The 26,403-nt window shown below is 39.0% G+C and overlaps 1 protein-coding gene and 2 long non-coding RNA genes across 3 annotated transcripts in view; 1 reads left to right on the plus strand and 2 right to left on the minus strand.

The window, feature by feature from the left end:
• The window catches only part of LOC103506322 (casein kinase I), a 39,157-nt gene extending 16,133 nt beyond the window's left edge, over nucleotides 1-23,024 (minus strand). Inside the window, exons 1-3 of the mRNA XM_026821395.1 lie at nucleotides 22,041-23,024; nucleotides 14,213-14,282; nucleotides 2,577-2,822 (exon numbers count right to left, since the gene is read on the minus strand). Of these exons, the coding sequence (XP_026677196.1) occupies nucleotides 2,577-2,822; nucleotides 14,213-14,282; nucleotides 22,041-22,316 (592 nt within the window). The 5' untranslated portion in view covers nucleotides 22,317-23,024. The remainder of the gene's footprint in view (nucleotides 1-2,576; nucleotides 2,823-14,212; nucleotides 14,283-22,040) is intronic.
• LOC113466206 lies at nucleotides 3,060-11,805 on the minus strand. Its single transcript, XR_003390676.1, has 2 exons — nucleotides 11,749-11,805; nucleotides 3,060-3,208 (listed from the first exon to the last, which is right to left on the minus strand). It is a non-coding gene; the product is annotated as an uncharacterized LOC113466206 (long non-coding RNA).
• A 1,278-nt stretch (nucleotides 23,025-24,302) lies between the features above and the next one.
• On the plus strand, nucleotides 24,303-25,830 carry LOC113466204. The gene is made up of 2 exons (XR_003390674.1): nucleotides 24,303-24,647; nucleotides 25,310-25,830. It is a non-coding gene; the product is annotated as an uncharacterized LOC113466204 (long non-coding RNA).
• The last annotated feature ends 573 nt before the right edge of the window (nucleotides 25,831-26,403 follow it).

The following is a 26,403-nucleotide window of genomic DNA, read 5'->3' on the forward strand; positions in this document are numbered from 1 at the left end:
CGCGGGTTCGAATCTGGCCCGACACCAATTTTAGAATTTTATCCTAAACCAGATGAGGTTGGAACGGCCGGCTTTCTCTTTTCCTAGCTGTGTTCCTTTACTCTTCGCTTTCGGGACGATAAGACCTTAGCAGTTACGTACAGTTCCCTCTGTCAAACCTCTTGAGGTGTGTCGAAACATGGTCGATCGACGGCCGTCAACTGTGTGTGGACATACCTTTAAAAATGATAATAAATTTGAACTGCTACCTAAAAGCTATCAACAAAAGCAAAAAAAAAAAAAATTTACACCTATTTTGTACCAAATACACGAGACCTTGTTTAGACCGCGGGAGTAAAGGGACTTTTCAGTCTCATTCTGGCAGAATAAACAGGGTAGGTATATTCTATTTAGTCCACCTGATGAGTCGGCAAGAGCGACCTACCATTAAGAGTACCAAGAGTTAAAGCCCCTACGGTAGAAACACACTACCATCACGTCACATGAACTCATGGGGAGTTAGTAATAGTTCAAAGTTTTCACACAATATTCTAGGTACTAATTTCGTTCATAACAGCTACACTACTATCACGTCCCGTGACATCTTTCTGACTTCACGTGACGTAACGTGACGTGATGGTAGTTTCTACCTATACAGAAAAAAAAATCTCGCTTTGTTCGTTCAAATACTCTCTGGCTCTACTACAAGTCCAAAGCAAGGTCTTTCCTCTCTAGCAACACACGGGTGACCGTCTTTGTATCCTTCAACCAAGATTCTCTTCTTTGTTCCAATACACAAATCATCAACACGACAAGAAATAGCATAGGAATACATAACAATTTATACAGATTTTTTTCTTATAGTAAATAATTATGTATTATTGTCATCACACTACCATCATGAATAGTTGGATACCTTCACAAGAATAAGAATCAGAGGTTCATAGTTTCATACGTCTACATAACATTATTATACTTTAATATGTATAGCGAGAACTTCGTTGCCGAGTGGTTATCACACTAGGCTTGCAAACCGGAGGTTCCGAGTTCGATTCCCGACAGAGTCGAATTTTTTCGGCTCTGCTTGGACTACGGGGGACACTCAGTCTCGTGAGGAAAATTGAGGGCTTGAATCGAGTAGTGACCAGTGGTGGCATTACCAGAATATTGAATATTACGGATTGCTTTAATCTCCCACAATGAAAATGTTTTTTTCACATTGGTAATGCAGCCTGTGTATTACTCTTTCAAAAAAAAAAAAAAAAAAAAATGCTACGAGCAGTTCATAACAGCAAGCTACACTACTATCACGTCCCGTGACATCTTTCTGACTTCACGTGACGTGACATGACGTGATGGTAGTGTGTTTCTACCTATACAGGAAAAAAAACCTCGCTTTGTTCGTTCAAATACTCTCTGGCTCTACTACAAGTCCAAAGCAAGGTCTTTCCTCTCTAGCAACACACGGGTGACCGTCTTTGTATCCTTCAACCAAGATTCTCTTCTTTGTTCCAATACACAAATCATCAACACGACAAGAAATAGCATAGGAATACATAACAATTTATACAGATTTTTTTCTTATAGTAAATAATCATGTATTATGTACAAATTTTTTACGGTGAATACCCTTCGCACTCAACCTTAAAGTTGCTATTCTTTAGCAAGGGAAATTTTAGGCTGGTATCCTCTCTGTTTAAAGTCCTACAGCCAGACTAAGATGGTCTACTACCTGTTCCCCAAGAATTATTCAGTGACCCGCACACTACCTCAAGTATTGAGTTTTTGTCCCGCAAACATTATGGGTCTGAACACCCCCTGATGTAAACAGGCCAAGCGAAAGAAACCGTAAATAAATCCAAAACTTTTTCCTCTTTTTTAGTCCGTCCTTCCTTCATTATTACAATAGTAATAAAAAGGTATAAGGGACGGACTATTGTATTCGCTTCGGTGTCGTCTCGACATTGCTGTCGTTTTACAAATAGTTACCTGTTACCTCTATCGCTGTCGACAAATGTCGCAGGTTATGACGTCACCAGGTTTAGAATGGCTGCCATTCAATGGCATGAAAATGTTTGCTTGAAATACCATTCGACTACTTACTTACTGTTGGATTGCTGACAGAATGAAATGCGTCAATGGGCATAATAGTTATAAGTGGGATTAAAATACCCTTTTTGGGCATTTGGCATTTCAGGATTGTCAGTATTATGAGGTTTGAACTACTGAATAATTATGGTTTCATCATATTGAAGATTTTTTTTTTTTTTTTTTTTACTATTTCTTATCTTATAGGTAGGAAGGAAAGTAATGTGCATGATCTGCTGAAATGATTGATGTTCACTTTTTAGAGCCAAATCGCTCGTCTTAAAGAAAGTTTGCCAGCCTAGTTAGCTTGGTTGGTAGCGCGTCTGCCTTGTAAGCGCTAGGTCGTCGATTCGATTCCCGTCCGGAGCGAATTTTATCCTGAAGGGATAATGTTCGTTCTCGGAACGGCAAGCTTTCCCCTATCCTGTCTTCCTTCTCTCTTCGCTTTGGGGACGATAAGACCTTAGCTGTTACAGTTCCCTCTATCAAAAATCTTCTTTTTTTTTTAGTTTTCAGGGACGTTTTAAGGAAGGAAGTAAAGGAGTAGGAAAAGGGAAATTTTACCAGCTGCTGGGCAATCATCAGGACCGTCTTCAGGGAGAACCGGAACCCGCACAGTTCGAACAGATCCTGCAGGGATGGACCCAGGAGACTCAGGACGAGGGCCTGGTAGCCCCCGCCACTGGGTTTGTCGGTCTTGTCCATTACCTTGCCGAAGAAGTAGACGCGGGGGAACCCGTGAGGAGGGGGGTCATCTGCGGAGGAGGAGGAGGAGGCATCGATCGACAGCCGGTCGACTATATGCGTGGACACACCTTTACAAAGTGCGCAAGAAGTGACATCAACGGATTTTAGTGGAATGGAAAAAATATGTAGAGTGAGAACATAGTCTGACCTTATAGGTCTAACTATTTATAGTGTGTCCAGATCAATGTGACAGCAAAAAATAGGCAATGTTGCCAAACATGTGCAATGGTAGAGAATCTCTAAAAGGGGAAGCTATATTGCACAGTGCTTCCTCCGACAGTGAAACAAAGTCAAGCTGGGCGATATCCAGCTTACCTATTCTGGAATCCAACCTCTGAACTTAGAGCTACCTCTGTATTTTAGAAGAGAGAGTTTATCAAAAATAGACCTTTACCTGAATTGCAACGTTTGACGTGAAATCTGACGTCACAACTCTTTGAACTTTTTCGTTAGAACGGCAATTAAAAATTGAATTTTCGACCTTTAAAAGTTACTTTTTCGGAGTTTTGACCTCAGATTTGGATTTTTCACAACTTTTATTCATAATATTTTCCCAATTGCAACTCCTCCATTCCAATCTTCAGACAGTCTTGAGCTAAAAACAGAATGGAGCGAAGAGCATAGCGAGCGCATCGAGCAGGTAGAGAGAAGAGACGAATCCAAACCGCATAGAGCTGAGGGCAAAAAGCTCAATGCTCTAAGCCAGTCTAAGCCACCGCTCCAATCTGTTGTTTTTTTTTTTTAAAAAAAAAAAAAAAAAAAAAGGGGTTCCACCCCCGTTTTTTTTTCGTAGAAATGGAAAAAACGCTACATTAGAAAAAAAGATGAGTGTTCCACCGCCGTTTTTATTTCGTAGCAATGGAACAACTGCTACATTAGACCCTTGTGGCCTGTGTCGTAGCATGCCCATCCCGTAAGTAGTATGCCTCTCATCAGATGGGCGAGAAGGTGGTTTTAAGAGAGATCTACATAGAAGTCGGAAGCTTTTTCCGCCCCACACGTTCGGGCGGTCTGACAGGCCTAGATTAAACAGACATATATCTGTCAGACAGTCAGAACGTAAGTGGTCGGCCTACAACATAATGGAATACAAAGAACACTTGGGATGCACGTTACAACCTGCACCAACTCAGACCAAAGAAAATGGAAGGTCAAATCCTGTGTAAACATGTTGCGGGAAAATCCAAATAACTATTGACGACAAAACTGTGAAAACAGTAGGTATGTAAAAAAGACAGAAAACTTGATTTGAATTTGCCAAAAAAAAAGAAGCTTTCTAGGTACCTTTAGACAACATGTTTACCTATAATACCATCATTCATCAGCTACATAGGGTAAGTGTACCATTTATTCGCCCACCTAAAAAACGTAACATTTATTGGCCCACCTGTACCATACGCCACATAAGTCTGAACTGAGAGGAGGGGAAGCAGGAGAAGGGGAAGAGGACGAGGATAAGGAAGAAAAGGGAAAAGAAGAGGAATAGGGAGAAGGAGGTAAGAGAAAGAAAAAAAAAAAACCTATATTGAATTGTTGATCAATCAATAGCCTAAATACGGCACTGCCCCTAAAAGCGGGGGATAAAACAGAACAACTGGCAACAGGGTTCATTACGTTCCTTCGCGTCGTTTTCACGGAATTTCGTAAACAAATCTCGTTACGACTGTCGTTTTCCTTACGTTCTCGTCTATTCTCTCCTTTACGAAAACATAGATCTGTGTAAAAAAAAACCTGAGGAAAATTGTAGAAGGCACTTCGGTCACGGTTCGAAATCGTGTTTCTCCAATCTAACTGTAAAGGTAGAAACACAGGGTTCGATTCCAGCCCGGGCCGGATTTTATCCTGAAGGGATAAGGTTCGTTCTCGGAAAGGATGACTTTCTCCTATCTTGTCCTCCGTCTCTCTTCGCTTTAGGGACGATAAGACCTTAGAAGTTTTAGTTCCCTCTATCAAACCTCTTTAAAAAAGTTCAGCCAACTTAGAGCCCACATGTCGTGGAATTTATCCGATTTTCTGGGCTTCCTTTTATGCCTGAGGGCTCTAGTCTTGATTTTAAATCATTACATGAAAGTAAAATCAAATCAAGAATGATAATAAACTGAATATTAAACAAATTAGGTACTTACTTAGGTACAAGTACATAGGTACTGATTTTCTCTAATCACGATCGAATAAACTATGGGCTAAAAAATTCCCGGAGGGACGGGCCCAGCTTGTTTTTCCAACAACAGGTCATAGGGTATGGTTACTTACAATAGAAAGCAAAACTAGGTAGGTACCTAGTTTTGCAGTGCAATAGTCCTAAACTAAAATGGACGCGGCACCTTCTGATGAGGGGCATGCTACTACACAGACCACATGCGTTTAATGTAGCAGTTGTTTCATTGCTACGAAATAAAAACGGCGGTAAAACACATGTCTTAAAAAAAAAAAAAACGTCAGAAAAATATTCAAATGTCACATGAGTTCACGTGAAGTGAGAGCAGTGTGTTTCTTTTTTACCTTTAGGCCCATCATCAAAGCGTAGACTCTTTGACAGAGAGTAGAGAATCTCTGTCATTTTCATAGGTTTTTCAAAGAAACGATTAGCACCCGTGAGCGAACAGCCTGAACGACTAAAAACGTCTTACTTAATGTACCTATATGGCTTCCTTTTGACCAGTCTCCCTCCTCTGTCTTCCTTCCCCTAAATACGATTCTTCCTTCTTTCCCTTCCTCTTAATTATCTCCTTCCTTCTTTTCCCTCCTCTAAATAACCACTTTTCCTTCCTTCCCTTCCCCTCTCTTTTCTTACTACCTACACAGTACACACTTCCAATTTCTACCACCTATTTCTCTCCTTCCCTCCCTTTGCTTTTAGTCCGTCCTTTCAGTCTCCCTCCTCTGTCTTCCTTCCCCTAAATACAATTCTTCCTTCTTTCCCTTCCTCTTAATTATCTCCTTCCTTCTTTTCCCTCCTTTAAATAACCACTTTTCCTTCCTTCCCTTCCCCTCTCTTTTCTTACTACCTAATACACAGTACACACTTCCAATTTCTACCACCTATTTCTCGCCTTCCCTCCCTTTCTTTTTAGTCCATCCTTCCTTTATTATTACGATAGTAATAAAAAGGTATAAGGGACGGACTATTGTATTCGCTTCGGTTTCGTCTGTCTGTCTGTCCCCATAGAAGGACTTATATCCAAACCGGGTCGACCTTTTCACCATAAAAGTAAGTATCGATGGTTTGAGTTTAACAAGAAAATGGCTGTTTTTTTTGACAGCTTAAAAATGGAAAGTAAATAGTCAATCAATATCCAACCTATTGATAGAGTGCAAGGTTAGGCAATAAGCAGGCTATATGGGGGTACCTCCTTGACAGTCTGAAATCTAAATACAGCACACACAGGTAGGCAAAGCATACTAATGTATCTCTACCTATTTATTCTATGCTGTTTTATGTGTTGTGTCTATTTATGCTGGTTGATACCGAAGCCTCATGGAAGGTACATTAACACCAATGATGTGTTCTGGTACATTAGTTTATACAGGGTATATCTCTACCTATTTATTATATGCTGTTTTATGTGTCGTATCTATTTATGCTGGTTGATACCGAAGCCTCATGGAAGGTACATTAACACCAATGATGTGTTCTGGTACATTAGTTTATACAGGGTCTACTGGGTCCAGCAAATAATTACCCCCACTATGTTATAGAAGAATTCTCTTGCGAAATAAATCGCAAAAGGTTGAGTGCGAAGGGCATTTACTCGGAAAACTTTGTTTAGCCAAAACCAGTTGGCCTCAAAGCGATCACTGTAAAGCTGATTGAGAGTCTGATGACAAACGCCGACCCCGTCTGAACACGGGAAAAGGCGAAGAAAAAGAAGAAGAACACTGTGTTATAGGAGAACTCTGAACCACATCTTTCTGACTCCCCACATGGAGAGAAAAACTAAGATGCCGGAAGCCTAACCGAGTGACTGGGTGCCGCCACTCTAATATTGAACTCTACAATATCAGGATTTACTATAGAATTCCAATATTTACTATAGAATTCCAACACCCTAAATAATGGGAAGTGAGAAATAACTCAATGATAGAGTTCTTCCACCCTAAATTTTATAAATTTATAACACTCTCTATTTTTTTTTTTTTTTTTTTTTGCGGATTTTATCCTGATGGGATAATGTTCGTTCTCGGAACGGCTGGCTTTCTCCTATCCTGTCCTCCTTCTCTCTTCGCTTTCGGGACGATAAGACCTTAGCAGTTTTAGTTCCCTCTATCAAACCTCTTTAAAAAAGTTCAGCCAACTTAGAACCCACATGTCGTGGAATTTATCTGATTTTCTGGGCTTTCTATTATGCCTGAGCCTGTTCCCACTTGTTTTGTCAGATGGATTTTATGAAAGATTAGTCTTTAGTCTACTTTAGATAGGTACTACTTTTTAGTCCGTCCTTCCTTTATTATTAGTTATTACAATAGTAATAAAAAAGTATAAGGGACGGACTATTGTATTCGCTCCGGTGTCGTCTGTCTGTCACTCGGTCTGTCCCCATAGAAGGACTTATCCAAACCTGGTCGACCTATAAGTATATCAAATTAAAGGTCTTTTTACCAGGAACACGAAAATGGTGGTATTTTGTAGAGAGAACCATAAAGCCAAAATACCAAAAAAAACTGGTTTTTGGGGGATTTTGTTTCACATTTTTTCACACAAATTAGCTCTGATCTCGAAATCTGTCGCGACAACCTATGAAATCAAAGCGAGAAAGTTTTGATAACACTTCAGTCGATCATTTAAGACCGATTTTAGCGTTACCTATGTTAGGCTACGCCGAGGAAGGCCAATAAATGAATGGGTAACTTAAACATTATATTGGGAATAAAGGGAGAACGGGCTCTAGTCTTGATTTTAAATCATTACATGAAAGTAAAATCAATTTAAACATTATATTGGGAATAAAGGGAGAACGGGCTCTAGTCTTGATTTTAAATCATTACATGAAAGTAAAATCAAAAAATATGAAGAATAATAGTAAACTGAATATTAAACAAATTAGGTACTTAGGTACGTACATAGGTACTGATTTTCTCTAATCACGATCGAATAAACTACGGGCTAAAAAATTCCCGGAGGGACGGGCCCAGCTTGTTTTTCCAACAACAGGTCAAAGGGTATGGTTACTTACAATAGAAAGCAAAACTAGGTAGGTACCTAGTTTTGCAGTGCAATAGTCCTAAACTAAAATGGACGCGGCACATTACTTAGGGATCAGGAAGAGACCGCCTTAACATAATAATAAGGTAGGTACCTACCCAGCTCTATTGGTACTAGGTACCTACCTAACTCTATTGGTACTAGGTAGGTACCTACCTAACTCTATTGGTACTCTGGCCAACTAGACCTCACATCTGTGCAACCGTATGACTCATCTCACATTAGAGTCATTAGTTGATTTCATAATACAGATGCTCACAAGAGCATGGTCTCACTTTAGCACTTGGCAAAATAAACCGATCCCCCAAAAAATGAGGACGAATCTCGGCATTTTTCGATATTTTAAGCGGTTTCTGAGAAATCCATCCCTGGGAAAGACTTTTTAAACACCCTGTATAAAGTCTATTTGATTTCGTAGACTGTCGGTTAAAAAAAATGTATTTAAGGTGAAAAACACTCATCATTTAAAAATAAGATGAGTGTTTCACACCCGCTTTTATTTCGTAGTATTGAAACAACTGCTACGTTAGACTCCTGTGGTCTGTGACGTAGCAAGCCCATCCCGTAGAATGTCCCTCATCAGATGGGCGATAGCTTCACAACTTTTTACGTAGGAATCGACCTTTTATTCATAATATTTTCCCAATTGCAACTCCTCCATTCCAATCTTCAGACAGTCTTGAGCTAAAAACAGAATGAAGCGATTGAGCGAAGAGCATAGCGAGCGCATCGAGCAGGTAGAGAAAAGAGACGAATCCAAACCGCATAGAGCTGAGGGCAAAAAGCTCAATGCTCTAAGCCCACCGCTCCAATCTGTTTTCAGCCTAAGAGATCTACATAGAAGTCGGAAGCTTTTTCGGCCCCACACGTTCGAGCGGTCTGACAGGCCTACATTAAACAAACATATATCAGTCAGACACAGACAGTCAGAACGTAAGTGGTCGGCCTACAACATAATGGAATACAAAGAACATTTGGGATGCACGTTACAACCTGCATCAACTCAGACCAAAGAAAATGGAAGGTCAAATCCTGTGTAAACATGTTGCGGGAAAATCCAAATAACTATTGACGACAAAACTGTGAAAACAGTAGGTAGGTATGTAAAAAAGACAGAAAACTTGATTTGAATTTGCCAAAAAAAGAAGCTTTCTAGGTACCTTTAAACAACATGTTTACCTATACCCATCATTCATCAGCTAGATAAGTACCTATCTACCTAGTCCTCCTAAGTGGAACTACCTATCTTTAGAGAAATGTATTTAGCTCTCTATACGTACGAATGGCCTAATATTATTTATCTGTAGGTTGTGCCGGAAGCCTAACCGAGTGACTGGGTGCCGCCACTCTAATATTGAACTCTAAAATATCAGGATTTACTATAGAATTCCAATATTTACTATAGAATTCCAACACTCTAAATAATGGGAAGTGAGAAATAACTCAATGATAGAGTTCTTCCACCCTAAATTTCATAAACTTATGGCACCCTATCACTTTTTTTTAAGATGAGTGTTTTACCGCCGTTTTTACCTATTTCGTAGCAATGCTGCTTGCTTTTGCTACATCAGACCCTGTATCACCATCTAGAATTGTAGATCTCCTGTGTTCACCCAAACAAGCCAACATCACTCAAGTCTCTTTATTGATAGTCTAAACACATCATCTGTACTCGTCAACGTACATAAATGATACATAATATAACATAATAGGTACATAAATGATACATAATACATTAATACATACATAAATGTCTAACATAAATTATACCTAAGGCCGGCCACTCACGCTTTTACTGTCGGACAGGTCTCGGTCTGTCAGACAGATTTAGATCTGTCTGACCGCCGGAAGGTGCGTGGCGGAAAAAGCTTCCAACATCCAATAGAACAGTTGCGCTTACGCTTACTTGGGTGACGTTTCAAAGTCATAGAGCAGGAAAAATGAGGACCAATGGAATTTTTCTTTTTCTTCAGGGACTTCTAGATACCGAGATAAATCGATTTAAAAAATACCGGTAAATCGTGAACTTTGACGTCACGGCATACGCTCCCGTAGGCGATGAATCGTACCAAAATCGAGGAGGAAGACAGGACAGAAGAAAGCCAGCCGTTCCGAGAACGAACCTTATATCTGTTTAGGATAAAATTTGCCCCGGGCAGCAACCGGGTCAAATTGGCGAAGTGTATTAAGCGGTGAACCACATTTATGACAAACATTTATGCTTAACACAGCCAAACGAAGCCAAAACCAAATGTCAGCCCAAAGCAATCACCCTTGTTAGGGCTGATTGAGGAGCTGACGAAAAACGCCGACCCCTCTGTACACGGGAAAAGAAGAAGAAGATTTATGCTTAGCAAAATCTGATCTTTCTTTGGATTCTAGAGTGTCGCGGCACACAGTTTGAAAAACACTTGTATAAATCATCAAGTATGTCTGCCTGTCTGTATCATATCAGCTATGTCTGTAATGAGTGTAATGTGAATGACGATATGGGTTTTTTTAATCGTTGGTATTGGTACTGATAAAATCTTTAATCGTTGGTACGATATGGGTTTTTTTCAATCTTTGGTACTATGGCCGGGCCACAAACTGAATTTAAATTTGGTTTAAGATTAACTAATTGATGGATGGTAAGGGGAAGGAAGGCTATGGGAAGGCTGCAACTTTTTTTTTGGGGGGGGGGCTTTATTTTAAGTGGTAGGGTTCTCACCTACGTGAGCTCTTCCTTCTTCTTCTTCTTCTTCTTCTTCTTCTTCTTCTTCTTCTTCTTCTTAGCACTTGGCAAACTTCATGGCAAAATAAACCGATCCCCCAAAAATGAGGACGAATCTCGGCATTTTTCGATATTTTAAGCGGTTTTTGAGAAATCCATCCCTGGGAAAGACTTTTTAAACACCCTGTATAAAGTCTATTTGATTTCGTAGACTGTCGGTTAAAAAAAATATGTATTTAAGGTGAAAAACACTCATCATTTAAAAATAAGATGAGTGTTTCACTCCTGTGGTCTGTGACGTAGCAAGCCCATCCCGTAGAATGTCCCTCATCAGATGGGCGATAGAAGACACAGTCCAGGCTCAAATTGCACCCTGTAGACGGAATGTTACGCAGGAAATTCTAAAAATATAAGTCTACAAAAAAACCTAAACTGCTTAGCTTAGCAAGAGATAAGTAAAAATAATAACAAACACAATACCTGGAAATATCTATGGAGTGATAAAACTACACTAGGTACGGGTGGGTAGGTAACCTCAGCTCTAGAGGTGCGTCTACAGTCGACCGAAGTCGATCCATGTCGAATGTCGATCGATATCTATTGGAATTCGCACAAGGTGTGTCCAAACATAGTCAACCGGCCGCGGCCTTCGACATCGATCGACAGCCGGTCGACTATATGCGTGGACACACCTTTACAAAGTGCGCAAGAAGTGACATCAACGGATTTTAGTGGAATGGAAAAAATATGTAGAGTGAGAACATAGTCTGACCTTATAGGTCTAACTATTTATAGTGTGTCCAGATCAATGTGACAGCAAAAAATAGGCAATGTTGCCAAACATGTGCAATGGTAGAGAATCTCTAAAAGGGGAAGCTATATTGCACAGTGCTTCCTCCGACAGTGAAACAAAGTCAGGTAAGGCGATATCCAGCTTACCTATTCTGGAATCCAACCTCTGAACTTAGAGCTACCTCTGTATTTTAGAAGAGAGAGTTTATCAAAAATAGACCTTTACCTGAATTGCAACAATGTAAGGATTTCCTGCAATCTGATTGGTTCCTTCATTTTAGGTTGATGACTCATTGCTGTCACATTGATCTGGATGAACAGGATGAACTATAGTCCTTTCTTCTTCTTTTCCTAAATCCTTCCTTCTTCTACGTCTATTCTTTATTTATTTATTTTTTTTATTAAATTAAATTTATTTATTTTTTTCTCTCTTCTAAGTATTTCTTTTATTCTTTCTTTTTCGTCTTCTTCTTCTTCTCCTCCATAGGTATGTGTTCTTGTTTACATTTACTTATTTCTCTTCTTCTTCTCCATCTTCTTTTTCTTCTCCTTCTCTTCCCCTTCTCCCCGTTCTTCTTTTTCTTCTTCTCCGTCCTTCCTTGTACCTTGTACTTCTCCTCCTCCTCCTTCTCCTCCCTTTGTTCTTCTTTTTCGAGTTTCAAGTTCAACAGCGAATCAATAGCCAAACAAACGCCTTGTCAATTCTCACTCAAAAAATAGAGTGATCGAGAATGATGGGTAAGAGGGGAGGGAGAAGAGGAGAAAGAGAGAGAAAGAGAGAGAGAGGAGGAATAGGGGGAGACCTCTCTAAGTGGTGTGTTGTTAAATTTGAAAAACTGACGTAAAAAAATAAACAAACAGAGTGCTCGGATGAGGGGATGAGAAAGAGAGGAGAGAGCAAGGAAGAGAAGAGAGGAAACACGGGAGACAAGAGAGAGAACGAGGAGAATAGAGAGAAAGATGAAAGAGGAGAGGAAAGGAGATAAGAGAAAAAAAAGAGAGAGAGAGGGGGGGTAGAGAGGAAGGAAGGGGAGAGGATAAAAAGAGATTAAGAAAGAGACGGAGAGAGGGAAAGCGGATAAAAAATAAATAAAAAAACTAGAGTAAAATTGTGTGAAAATAAATTCATTATGTATGCCCCCTCTTTCCACTACAACAAAATCTCTGTTCCCCTCTTCCACTGCAACATATCTCCGGTTTCTCCCATTGAACGTGACAGACATGTCAACCTGACAACGTCGCATTAATTTAGATTAAACTTTTCTAGTTAAAACTAGAAGGAGAAGGGGGAGAGGAGGAGAAGAGGATATAATATTTAATATTTATATAATTTGCATAATTTTTTCTACACTTAGATCTCTTGCGAGTGACGTCATTTCGATTTAGATAAGTGGTTCCCAACTCATCTTGGTCCAACTATTACTTTCTATTACCCTTACGTATAGAGAACCTATACAGGGTAATGAGTAATGAGAAAGTATTGTGACCGGTCCAAATTTTCAAAAGCGAGAAATGGGTGGAAATATCCGTTTTGGGGTCCCTGATTTTTTAAATATTTTTCAGGGGGTATGACGTCATCACTAAAGAGTTCTATGACCGAAGCGATTTCGTTAATAAATACTCCCATTGTCGACATACTCGTAAATCGACAAAACACGTGGTTGAAAGAGCAATAAAAATTTGTAACATGCGACTCGAAAAATAATAATTTATTAATTCCCGGGTAGATGGGTAGATTGGGTAGTGTGTGACGTTCTTACGATTGTATTATGAACGTGAAAATAAAGGCAATAATAATAATAATAATAAGGAAAGTAAAAATGAAATTTTTAATTTTGAGATGTTGTATAATTTGAAAAAAAAAAAAAACAAGGAAAATAAAAATCAATCAATTACCTAACAACAAAATACTATTGTTCTTGTTGACACGAACATTACCTCGTGATTTTTCTTGATTCACACCTGAGAGTTCAATGAAAGCAAACTTATTGTAACTTGTACCATAACCTTTCTCGATGATGTGGTGGCCCGCCGCCGATTTGTAATCAGGAGAACGTGGGTTCAATCCCAGACGAGGTGTGAAATTTTATCCTCAACTTTGTTTGAGAGTAAAAACAATAAAAGTGCTTATTTATTTTGAGAGTAAAAACAATAAAAGTGCTTATTTATACTGCTCGCACAGGATTGAAAAGTCCCTTTACTCCAGCAGTAGGCTACTACTATTACTGTGGTCAAATTCTCAAATTATATCGAGGATAAAATTCCATATCTCGATCTCAGACGAGGTGTGAAATTTTATCCTCAACTTTGTTTGAGAGTAATAATAATAAAAGTGCTTATTTATACTGCTCGCATAGGACTGAAAAGTCCCTTTAGTCTAGCAGTAGGCTACTACTATTACTGTGGTCAAATTCTCAAATTATATCGAGGATAAAATTCCATATCTCGGCTGGGATTGAACCCACGCTCTCCTGTTTACAAGGCGAATGTCTTGACCACAATAGGACAGCATTGAGCAGAAAAGAACCATCCCTAAGAGAGATTGCCTAATGGATGGTATTTTCTGCTAAATGCTGTCCAATCGTACATAGTATTCAGTGGATTACTACTGAAGTATTCAGTGGATTACTACTGTACCTACCCGAGGTTCGAACCCAGACCTTCCTACTGGACCGGATACGACTACTTACCATGAGATCCGAGTAATTTATAAAATCTATATTCCAGATGTAGCTGTGGGGCTTTGGATTTCATTGGTTCCTGAAACACACCAATCACAAAATATTAATTTTTTCAAGACTAGAAAGAGGAATCTATAACTAACTCCTGAGTGGACTTACTTACCGTCCAGAAATTGAAGATAGAAGAAGTACAGGAAGTTGCAGGCGCGTTACTCTCCATTCCCTTCAAGCTAAATTGGCTGGCGTATTTAGATTTGTATTATTATATTCATTTTTCGGGGGAGGAGGAGGAGCTTGAAAGAGGAATCTGTAACTAACTCCTGAGTGGACTTACTAATGCTGGGTTCTACACACGAATCCGGGATTCGCGAATCCCGGGTTCACTCGGCAACTCGGGATTCGCTTCGTGAGTGTTCTACACAACAATAAAACACAAAATTACAGCGCCATAGGCGAAATTTTTTCGAGAAAATATGAGTTGCCCCTTCAAGGTTGCATACTTTTTTATTTTTTTTTAGGCTTTGAAAAATTCCCTGACTTTTTTGGATTTTTGTCAATTTTTTGAGAAATTCCCTGACAATTCCCAGTTTTCCAGTCTGGTAGACACCCTGGATAATGCCGCCACTGGTCGCTACTCGAACATTTTCCCCCATCCTTAAGACTTTTTGTGTGTTTACTCTAGACCTTTAGAGTCATTAGTTGATGTCATAATAGAGAATTACAGATGCTCACAAGAGCATGGCTGTTCCAATAGGTATGTCAAGGGGTTTCAACCTGTGGGAAATGGACTGTGGGTTTCACCAACTTACTTTTTAGCCCCTAACACTAACAGCCTTGTTAAGCCTATATGTAGAAATGAAATTGAAGTTAACTCATCCTTAAGACTTTTTGTGTGTTTACTTTAGACCTTTAGAGTCATTAGTTGATGTCATAATAGAGAATTACAGATGCTCACAAGAGCATGGCTGTTCCAATAGGTATGTCAAGGGGTTTCAACCTGTGGGAAATGGACTGTGGGTTTCACCAACTTACTTTTTAGCCCCTAACACTAACAGCCTTGTTAAGCCTATATGTAGAAATGAAATGGAAGTTAACAGGCTCTTTTAGCTTAACAGGCCTTCTAAGTGCTGAAAAAATGTTGGTGAAATCCACTTGGAGTTGGAGTAGGTACCTTATATTTTGAATAATTACCTACCTTAAACTAGCATTAAACTAGGTACTTAAACTAGCATTTTCCCTGGGGAAGTTAACAGGCTCTTTTAGCTTAACAGGCCTTCTAAGGGCTGAAAAAATGTTGGTGAAATCCACCTGGAGTTGGAGTAGGTACCTTATATTTTGAATAATTACCTACCTTAAACTAGCATTAAACTAGGTACTTAAACTAGCATTTTCCCTGGATGGGGTCCTTGAAGAGAGCATACCTACCCTAACAACATTTTAGGTTGGGTAATAATCTAATAATAAGTTTACATTAGTGGCCAGAGGACAATTAAGACTCACAAGCTTAAGAAGATTGAAGACCCCTGGAACTATAGGTATGGAATAGCTGAGGTATACAACAAACTCATAGACCCCAGGTGTGTTAGCATAGATGGCTCCATCCTTGAAGAGAGCATACCTACCCTAACACCATTTTAGGTTGGGTAATAATCTAATAATAAGTTTACTATATAAGTGGCCAGAGGACAATCAAGACTCACAAGCTTAAAAAGATGATTGAAGACCCCTGGAACTATAGGTATGGAATAGCTGAGGTATACAACAAACTCATAGACCCCAGGTGTGTTAGCATAGATGGCTCCATTCACTATTGACACCTAAAATGTTACTTACACCCAGGCATACATATGTTCCATAAAAAAAAAAAAAAAAAAAATGCATTTTACTTCCAAAAGTAAGTAATGACAAAATACCTATCCTTTAAGTAAAACTTTTGAATACCTTGCATAACCTCTGTAATGGTTACTGACATCAAAATATTGTGACATGTTAAATGTAAAGTTGCTTCTAGGATGCCAGCTTGTCAGCAAAGGTCCACGTTTCCATGCTAAGGTGTTTGATGAGCTGATTTATTTCAATTGATGTCTTCTAAAATAATAGAAAATACCCTGGTTACCTACTTACTTACATTCTTTTCTTTTTAAGTAGGTAGGTAAGTAATGAAGTATATGTAAGTACTTACCTGTCTGCACCTTTTTCAAAGTGTCTTCTATAAACATACCAAATGGTCATTGGTTACTGTTGGTTACAAAGCTGGAAATGTAGGTAGGTAGAATACAAAACTTACCTAATCTCAATTCACCAAAGTTTCCACAACCAATTTTCTTCCCAACTCTAAAATTAGGTCCCACCAATAATAGGAAATAGGGGCATTGTACCATTTCCCACCATTTTTTATTATTTTTTTTCTTCACTTTTTCCCACTCAAGTGAGGTCGCACCCACTAAGTGGGGTCGTACCCACTTGTTACCACTTGAAAATTGTGAGAGGAAAATAGGACTAAACTAAAGAAAAAAATCAATTAGAAGGAATGTGAGTAACAATATAATCATTTTTTTTTTTTTTTTAAGAAACCTTTTTTTAGAAAGAATGTGAGTAACAATATAATCATTTTTTTTTTTTTTTTTAAGAAACCTTTTTTTGCACGAATAAATTTCCAATAAATAAATAAATAATAATAAAAACAAACATATAATTCAGGGGTTCTTCAAACAAAAGGGGTGACATGCTACACCCTGGGGTTTGTACCTAGGCTGGCTGATGCGATGTTTTTTTTTTTTTTTCTGAGCGCGGAATAAAATAAATAAATAGAAGCTATATCTCAGAACTTTAAAAAAGAGGAAAAGAGGAAGTCAAGAGCCATATTTTGATGAATATAAGACGTCAAGAGCCATACTTTGTCGACTACAAACGGTCAAAAGCCATATTTTGTTGAATATAATACGTCAAAAGCCATATTTTGTTAAACACAAGAAGTCAATAGCCATATTTTGAACATAAAATACAAGATGTCAAGAGTCATATTTTGCTGACTATATCTCTCTTCAGAATGTTTTCATTTGGACAAGGTGCTATAATCCTTTAGTTACCAGATTACCACGGTAGACAATGTTTTCTTCAGTAGCGACCTAGGGGAGGGGCGAGATTAACTCTGAGGTATCTGAGTGCCGCTGTTGAGTAACCGCTCGATAGCGGCGTTGATATCCATTCTCTCCTTTACGAAAACATAGATCTGTGTAAAAAAACCTGAGGAAAATTGTAGAAGGCACTTCGGTCACGGGTCGAAATCGTGTTTCTCCAATCTAACTGTAAAGGTAGAAACACACGGGCCTTGATGTGAGTGAGCTCATGTTCTGATGAGAGGCATACTACGGGATGGGCATGCTACGACACAGACCACATGAGCTTATGTTCTGATGAGGGGCATGCTGCTACACAGACCACATGCGTTTAATGTAGCAGTTGTTTCATTGCTACGAAATAAAAACGGCGGTAAAACACGTCTTAAAAAAAACGTCAGAAAAATATTCAAAGTTTTCCCGTGATGTCACATGAGTTCACGTGAAGTGAGAGCAGTGTGTTTCTTTTTTACCTTTAGGCCCATCATCAAAGCGTAGACTCTTTGACAGAGAGTAGAGAATCTCTGTCATTTTCATAGGTTTTTCAAAGAAACGATTAGCACCCGTGAGCGAACAGCCTGAACGACTAAAAACGTCTTACTTAATGTACCTATATGGCTTCCTTTTGACCATCAGTCTCCCTCCTCTGTCTTCCTTCCCCTAAATACAATTCTTCCTTCTTTCCCTTCCTCTTAATTATCTCCTTCCTTCTTTTCCCTCCTTTAAATAACCACTTTTCCTTCCTTCCCTTCCCCTCTCTTTTCTTACTACCTACACAGTACACACTTCCAATTTCTACCACCTATTTCTCTCCTTCCCTCCCTTTGCTTTTACTCCGTCCTTCCTTTATTATTACGATAGTAATAAAAAGGTATAAGGGACGGACTATTGTATTCGCTTCGGTTTCGTCTGTCTGTCGGTCCCCATAGGAGGACTTATCCAAACCTGGTCGACCTATATATCAAATTAAAGGTCTTTTTACCAGGAACACGAAAGTGGTGGTGCAAATTTTGTCCAGAGAACCAGAAAGCCAAAAAAAAAAATGGTTTTTGGAGGATTTTTTTCACATTTTCTCACACAAATGAGCTCTGATCTTGAAATTTTGTCGCGACGACCTATGAACTCAAAGCGAGAAAGTTTTAGATAACACTTCAGTCGATCATTTAAGACCGGTTTTAGCGTCACCTATGTTAAGCTACGCCGAGCAAGGCCAATAAATGGAGGAATAAAGGGAGAACGCTACGCCGAGGAAGGCCAATAAATGGATGGGTGACTTAAACATTATATTGGGAATAAAGGGAGAACGGGCTCTAGTCAGTCTTGATTTTAAATCATTACATGAAAGTAAAATAAAAAAATCAAATCAAGAATAATAATAAACTAAATCATTACATGAAAGTAAAATCAAATCAAGAATGATAATAAACTGAATATTAAACAAATTAGGTAGGTACATAGGTACTGATTTTCTCTGATCACGATCGAATAAACTATGGGCTAAAAAATTCCCGGAGGGACGGGCCCAGCTTGTTTTTCCAACAACAAATCATAGGGTATGGTTACTTACAATAGAAAGGAAAACTCGGTAGGTACCTACCCAGCTCTATTGGTACTAGGTACCTACCTAACTCTATTGGTACTCTAGCCAAGTAGACCTCACATCTGTGCAACCGTATGACTCATCTCACACCGGAGGGACGGGCCCAGCTTGTTGACAACAGGTCATAGGGTATGGTTACTTACAATAGAAAGGAAAACTAGGTAGGTACCTACCCAGCCAGCTCTATTGGTACTAGGTACCTACCTAACTCTATTGGTACTCTAGCCAACTAGACCTCACATCTGTGCAACCGTATGACTCATCTCACATTAGAGTCATTAGTTGATTTCATAATACAGATGCTCACAAGCCTACCTAACTCTATTGGTACTCTAGCCAAGTAGACCTCACATCTGTGCAACCGTATGACTCATCTCACATTAGAGTCATTAGTTGATTTCATAATACAGATGCTCACAAGAGCATGGTTGTTCCAATAGGTACAACAAACCAAGTACGTCAGGGGGTTTCAACGTGTGGTCCATGGAGTCCCTTTTATTTTGAATAAAAATCTAAAAAATCTAAATTATGATTTATTTGTGGTGAAGCTGAGAGCTTCTTACTATAATTTTTAGGACCGGCCGCAGGCGAAAGTTTTGGTTTCATCAATAAATTATTTACGGTAAAAAAAGAGCTGAAAAAAATCTGCGTTTGAAATTTTTAGGACCGGCCGCAGGCGAAAGTTTTGGTTTCATCAATAAATTATTTACGGTAAAAAAAGAGCTGAAAAAAATCTGCGAAGAGGAGAAGGGAGAGGAGGAGAAGGGAGAGGAGAAGAAGGGAGAGGAGGAAAGAGAAGGAAGAGAAGATGAGAAGGAGGGAGAAAGGAAGAGAAGAAGGGAGATTAGGAAGAGGAGGGGAAGCAGGAGGAGAGGGGGAAGAGGACGAGGATAACGAAGAAAAGGGAAAAGAAGAGAAATAGGGAGAAGGAGGTAAGAGAAAGAGAAAAAAAACCTATATTGAATTGTTGATCAATCAATAGCCTAATACGGCACTGCCCCTAAAAGCGGGGGATAAAACAGAACAACTGGCAACAGGGTTCATTACGTTCCTTCGCGTCGTTTTCACGGAATCCACAACCTCCTGATTACCAGGCAAGTGTCCTAACCACTACACGCCCGAGACAGAGTACTTGTGTTCAGAAAGGCGATTCAGGCGTTAATGACTTAATTGAGAGAAATTACTCAATATTCTAAATAGGTCTTGTTAAAAAGAGCAATGATATGAAAAAATGCAGTAATGCAGTAAGAGGTGGGTAAAATAAGTTCGGGTCAATCAAGCATGAAACAAAGTTATAACCAGCCAGCCTAGTTAGCTTGGAGTGATGCAGTAAGAGGTGGGTAAAATAAGTTCGGGTCAATCAAGCATGAAACAAAGTTATAACCAGCCAGCCTAGTTAGCTTGGAGTGTAGCGTTGTAAGCGCTAGTTCATAGGTTCGATTCCAGCCCGGGGCGGATTTTATCCTGATGGGATAATGTTCGTTCTCGGAACGGCTGGCTTTCTCCTATCCTGTCCTCCTTCTCTCTTCGCTTTCGGGACGATAAGACCTTAGCAGTTTTAGTTCCCTCTATCAAACCTTTTTTAAAAAGTTCAGCCAACTTAGAGCCCACATGTCGTGGAATTTATCTGATTTTCTGGGCTTTCTTTTATGCCTGAGCCTGTTCCCACTTGTTTTGTCAGATGGATTTTATGAAAGATTAGTCCTCAGTGGATTACTACTGAAACTGAAGTACCTAAAAGTAACTTTTCGTCCTCGACTATACCCGAGGTTCGAACCCAGACCTTCCTACTGGACCGGATACGACTACTTAGAGGCGAATGTCTTGACCACAATAGGACAGCATTGAGCAGAAAAGAACCATCCCTAAGGGAGATTGCCTAATGGATGGTATTTTCTGCTAAATGCTGTCCAATCGTACATAGTATTCAGTGGATTACTACTGAAGTACCTAAAAGTAACTTTTCGTCCTCGACTATACCCGAGGTTCGAACCCAGACCTTCCTACTGGACCGGATACGACTACTTAGTGGTAGGGTTCTCACCTACGTGAGCTCTTCCTTCTTCTTCTTCTTCTTCTTCTTCTTCTTCTTCTTCTTCTTCTTCTTAGCACTTGGCAAACTTCATGGCAAAATAAACCGATCCCCCAAAAATGAGGACGAATCTCGGCATTTTTCGATATTTTAAGCGGTTTTTGAGAAATCCATCCCTGGGAAAGACTTTTTAAACACCCTGTATAAAGTCTATTTGATTTCGTAGACTGTCGGTTAAAAAAAATGTATTGAGCTGATTTAAATTTAATCACCTAAATGATTGGATAAGAGATAGGTATTTAATCAGAAGCCACAATAATGAAAAACTGCTGATCACTGCTCAAATTGTGGAAGCTCCTTTTTGTGTTTAACCTATCCCCATAATAACACTGGTCACTGCTCATTTGTAACAGCTCCTTTTTATAGCAATTAAAAGGAGCTGTTACATTTATTGACTTCTAAACAGGTACTGTTACTTTGCACTTGGCAATTTTTTCCATATCTGAATTGAGAGTCAAAATAGCAATTCAAAGGAGCTGTTACATTTATTGACTTCTAAACAGGTACTGTTACTTTGCACTTGGCAATTTTTTCCATATCTGAATTGAGAGTCAAAAATTGTCAGAAAATCTGAAAGGTACAAGATTGTGTGGAAAGTACTTGTAGCTTCATAGAACATGACCCACATTCATATTGAGACAATACTCAAGTAGGTAGGTACTTTGCCCATGAGTGATCAATAGAAACTAATCATTTCAATTGACTTCTTCTAAAATAATAGAAAATACCCTGGTTACCTACTTGCCTACTTACATTCTTACATAAAGCTAAATCGAAATTTTGAAGGTGTACCTTCAAAATCAAGCCCCCCCAAAAATTTAGGCAAGAACCGCCTATGTGAGTGATCAATAGAAACTAATCATTTCAATTGACTTCTTCTAAAATAATAGAAAATACCCTGGTTACCTACTTGCCTACTTACATTCTTTTATTTTTAAGTAGGTAGGTAAGTAATTAAGTATATGTAAGTACCTGTCTGCACCTTTTTCAAAGTGTCTTCTAAACATACCAAATGGTCATTGGTTACTGTTGGTTACAAAGCTGAAAATGTAGGTGAGTAGGTAGAATACAAAACTTACCTAATCTCAATTCACCAAAGTTTCCACAACCAATTTTCTTCCCAACTCTAAAATTAGGTCCCACCATCAGGTATCCGGAGCTACTTGTGGACACACTATGCCTTGATGAATGCATGGCGGATTTGTTACTGGACGGGTTGCTAGGTCCTGCTTTTCTAGCTGACAGGGGTTCAGCGTTATCTTCTCGATTGGGTTTCTTCTCCTCCCGGGTGACTTTTTGCATTCTTCACACCATGGACTATGTAGCGTTTGGTTAATATGCACCCACTTCCTGAATAGCAAAGGAATTAATTCTTACATCTACCTAACCTACTATGATTGATGAATAAATATTTCAAAGACAACACTTATGGTACAATAGCACAATACTATAAAAACTATTTGATTAGCTATCTTAGGGGCCCAAGGAGAGAGGGGTAAAACTGAAAAAGAATTTTGACCTGACAGATGGAAAAATGGTTATGAGTGAAAATTAAAATGGCTAAAGTAAAAACTGAACTATTTTACTATTTGGGAACAACTGTGTGTTTAAATTCTTGAAATTTTGGCCAACCGAATGAGCCTTGATTATAAATTGAACAAAACTATCTATCTGATTATATTTACACTTAACTAATTCACTCACAAAGCACAGCACGGTAAAATGAAAATTTAAACTTGATATATCTTCCACTTCTGGCACAATGCAATCCACAAGATCACTAGGTAAAGGTATTCACTTGTGATATTTACAGCTTCATTGTTAAAAACTAAACTTAAGTTAAATGCCTTGGTAGTTGGGTTAAGTTGAGGTTACAAGTGAAACTTCCAATCCATTTTCTTTTGTTTTTCAGAGGTTATTACCCGAAGAACACGACGAGTTCATTAGAAAACACTTTTCATTCCTTGACACAAGACTTCCGATCATACTAGCGGGTCGGCCATGATTCAATCTTTTCTTTTTTGCCTGAATAATAACCCCCACCCTTGTGATTATGCGCATGAATGGAGTGCACTTTTTGAAATCACTCGCAGCGAACCTGGCGGTGAAATACGACACTACTCGAGTGCTCGTGGTGCGTTCAGATAAAGATATTTTGACCTAGGTGTCATGAAATTTTTGCACATTACCTGCATTTAGCAAAAAGTTAACAGTGGGTAGGTACCTACCTGGTGTATTTATTTTTTCGGTCGTTCATAAAGCGCAAGTTTTGCCAAAATTTGGGGCCCCTGGTACCGCGGGGTTGGGATATACCTACACTCCAATGGGTTGCAGAGATAATATCTCCTGTGTGTGACCTCTCTCTCAAGAGTCCACTTAGATAAAAAAAAAAAGAGGTTTGGTAAAAGGAAAACTGTAATTCTACGTCGAACACGGGAAGGCATTATGTATCTTCCCGAAATCGAAGAGAAAAGGTCAGAGCGGATACGATTCGACCCGGACAGGAATCGAACTCGCGATCTAACACTTGCAGAGCGGGCGCTCTACCTCATCTTGAGCCAGCGGCATTTAACCTTTTTGAGCCGCGACCCCCCTGGTGAGGATATATAGGTAAGTTTTCCGCAACCGAAAAAAAAAACTAGTTACAGCTTGGAGCACAGAACGCCTGCTGTCTTGCAAGTTCTGTATCCCAAGTTTGATTTTTCGCCCGCGGCGAGCTCTAACCTCCGGTCGCCGGCCGGGGCGAAAAGATAATGATCTCAGAACGGCTGGCTTTCTCCTATCCTGTCTTCCTTCTCTCTTCGCGTTTGGGACGATAAGGCCTAAGTTGTTAAAGTCCCCTAGAGCTCTATCAAACCTAAAAATACCAAATCAGTGGCTGCTGAACGCACCCTACAAGGCCCGTTCACATAAGCGAAATAAAATGTATCGGGCCCCAGGTCAGGATCAGGCGAGCGAGTGTTGAAGTTCCCTAGAGCTCTATCAAACCTAAAAATATCACATCAGTGGCTGCTGAACGCACCCTACAAGGCCCGTTCACATAAGCGAAATAAAATGTATCGGGCCCCAGGTCAGGATCAGGCGAGCGATTTAATTTACGGTTTACTCTCGGGGGCCGAGGAAGATCGGGTACAATTTTTGGACCTTCTATTCCTTCTACGCTCTTGAATTGGTCCATATAATAATTTTATTGTAATGTGTAAAAAGAAATTGTAAATAAAGTTGAATTTACAAATTACTTCTTGAGTTCCCCCTAAAAACTAAAACAAAAAACACACGGTATTATTCATTTCAATGATACACGTAAAATTTTATTTTCACAGAAAAGCAAAAAACATCAAGAAAATTATATCAAAATAAATATAAACCATCACTGAGAATAAAAATAAGGTAGCTACCCTAGATATAGGAATTCTACCAACCAAACAGTCGGTCGTCCTTATGAGGGTGTCAAAATATTCTAACCATTGCCTTAAGGCCAGTTCCCACTTGTCGTGAGTTTCATCCGATTTTTTTCCGAATGACCTGTGGGTAATGTAATGATGAGAGTATTCCCACTACACACGACACGATATTTTTCCGAACGACAAGTGGGATCAGGCCTTTAGATTTCGTTCTGCCCAATTTATTAAGGTCGGGACACAAAACACCAGTGCAGTTGTAGTATATTTTAAATCGATTTATCTCGGGATCTAGAAGTCGTAGAAGAAAAAGAAAAATTCCGTTGGTCCTCATTTTTCCCGAGCGATTTTACGGTTTACTCTCGGGGGCCGAGGAAGATCGGGTACAATTTTTGGACCTTCGAGAAGATTTAAGACGCTCTTGAATTGGTCCATATAATAATTTTATTGTAGGTAATGTGTAAAAAGAAATTGTAAATACAGTTGAATTCACAAAATTACTTCTTGAGTTGCCCCTAAAAACTAAAACAAAAAACACGGTATTATTAATTTCAATGATACACCTAAAATTTTATTTTCACAGAAAAGCAAAAAAACATCAAGAAAATTATATCAAAATAAATATAAACCATCACTGAGAATAAAAATAAGGTAGCTACCCTAGATATAGGAATTCTACCAACCAAACAGTCGGTCGTCCTTATGAGGGTGTCAAAATATTCTAACCATTGCCTTAAGGCCAGTTTCCACTTGTCGTGAGTTTCATCCAATTTTTTTCCGAATGACCTGTGGGTAATGTAATAATGAGAGTATTCCCACTACACACGACACGATTTTTTTCCGAACGACAAGTGGGATCAGGCCTTTAGATTTCGTTCTGCCCAATTTATTAAGGTCGGGACACAAAACACCAAGTGCAGTTGTGTGCCCAGATTTTTATTCAAAATTTTACTAAATAACAATAGAAATGGATAGTGCTTATTTATTTATTTATTTATTTTTTTTTTCAAGTGCCTCAAAATTCTTTTTGTATTCCTTCAAGGCTGCTTATTTACTGCTCGAATAGGATTGAAAAGTCCCTTTACTCAAGCAGTAACTGCTCGAATAGGATTGAAAAGTCCCTTTACTCGAGCAGTAACTGCTCGAATAGGATTGAAAAGTCCCTTTACTCGAGCAGTAACTAATACTATTATAATCTATAATCAGTTTATTTGTTTCCAATAATAAAAACCCTCTACACGCCTGACCATTTTCTCTGTCACACTCCAAATGGTCGCTAAAATCATAAAAACAACAAAATATCAAGTTAATTAATATAAAAACCTCAAAATCTTATACTGGGTTAGAAAGAAGAAAGGGAGGGGGGAAAGTCAGAAAACAAAACTTTTGCTATAACAGACAAAGAAGGGGAAAAACCAGTAAGAAAAACGCGTATTTTCCTTTCGCAAATTTTCAGGGTGGTAATAATAGGAAGAGGAAGACCGAGATACCGATATAGTGATGTCATCGGAGCTGATATTCAAAGAAAACAAGGAAATTGGAACGACATCGAGAGGGAGCAGAGATACAATGATCGAAATTGGTGGAGAGGCTTCGTTTGAAATACCGATATAGTGATGTCATCGGAGCTGATATTCAAAGAAAACAAGGAAATTGGATCGACATCGAGAGGGAGCAGAGATACAATGATCGAAATTGATGGAGAGGCTTCGTACATCGACCCATCCCATGATGGAACGATTATGGATTGATTGATTTATTGAATAATAGGAAATAGGGAAATGGAACATTGTCTGGCATTGTACCATTTCCCACCATTTTTTACCTTTTTTCTTCACTTTTTCCCACTCAAGTAGGGTTGCACCCACTAAGTGGGGTCGTACCCACTTGTTACCACTTGAAAATTGTGAGAGGAAAATAGGACTAAACTAAAGAAAAAAATCAATTACATTAGGCCATTTCCTTGCGCGCATCCCAATATTTTCCTA

This window comes from Diaphorina citri, unplaced genomic scaffold (genome assembly GCF_000475195.1).
Source record: "Diaphorina citri unplaced genomic scaffold, Diaci psyllid genome assembly version 1.1 scaffold227, whole genome shotgun sequence".
Taxonomy (NCBI): domain Eukaryota; kingdom Metazoa; phylum Arthropoda; class Insecta; order Hemiptera; family Psyllidae; genus Diaphorina; species Diaphorina citri.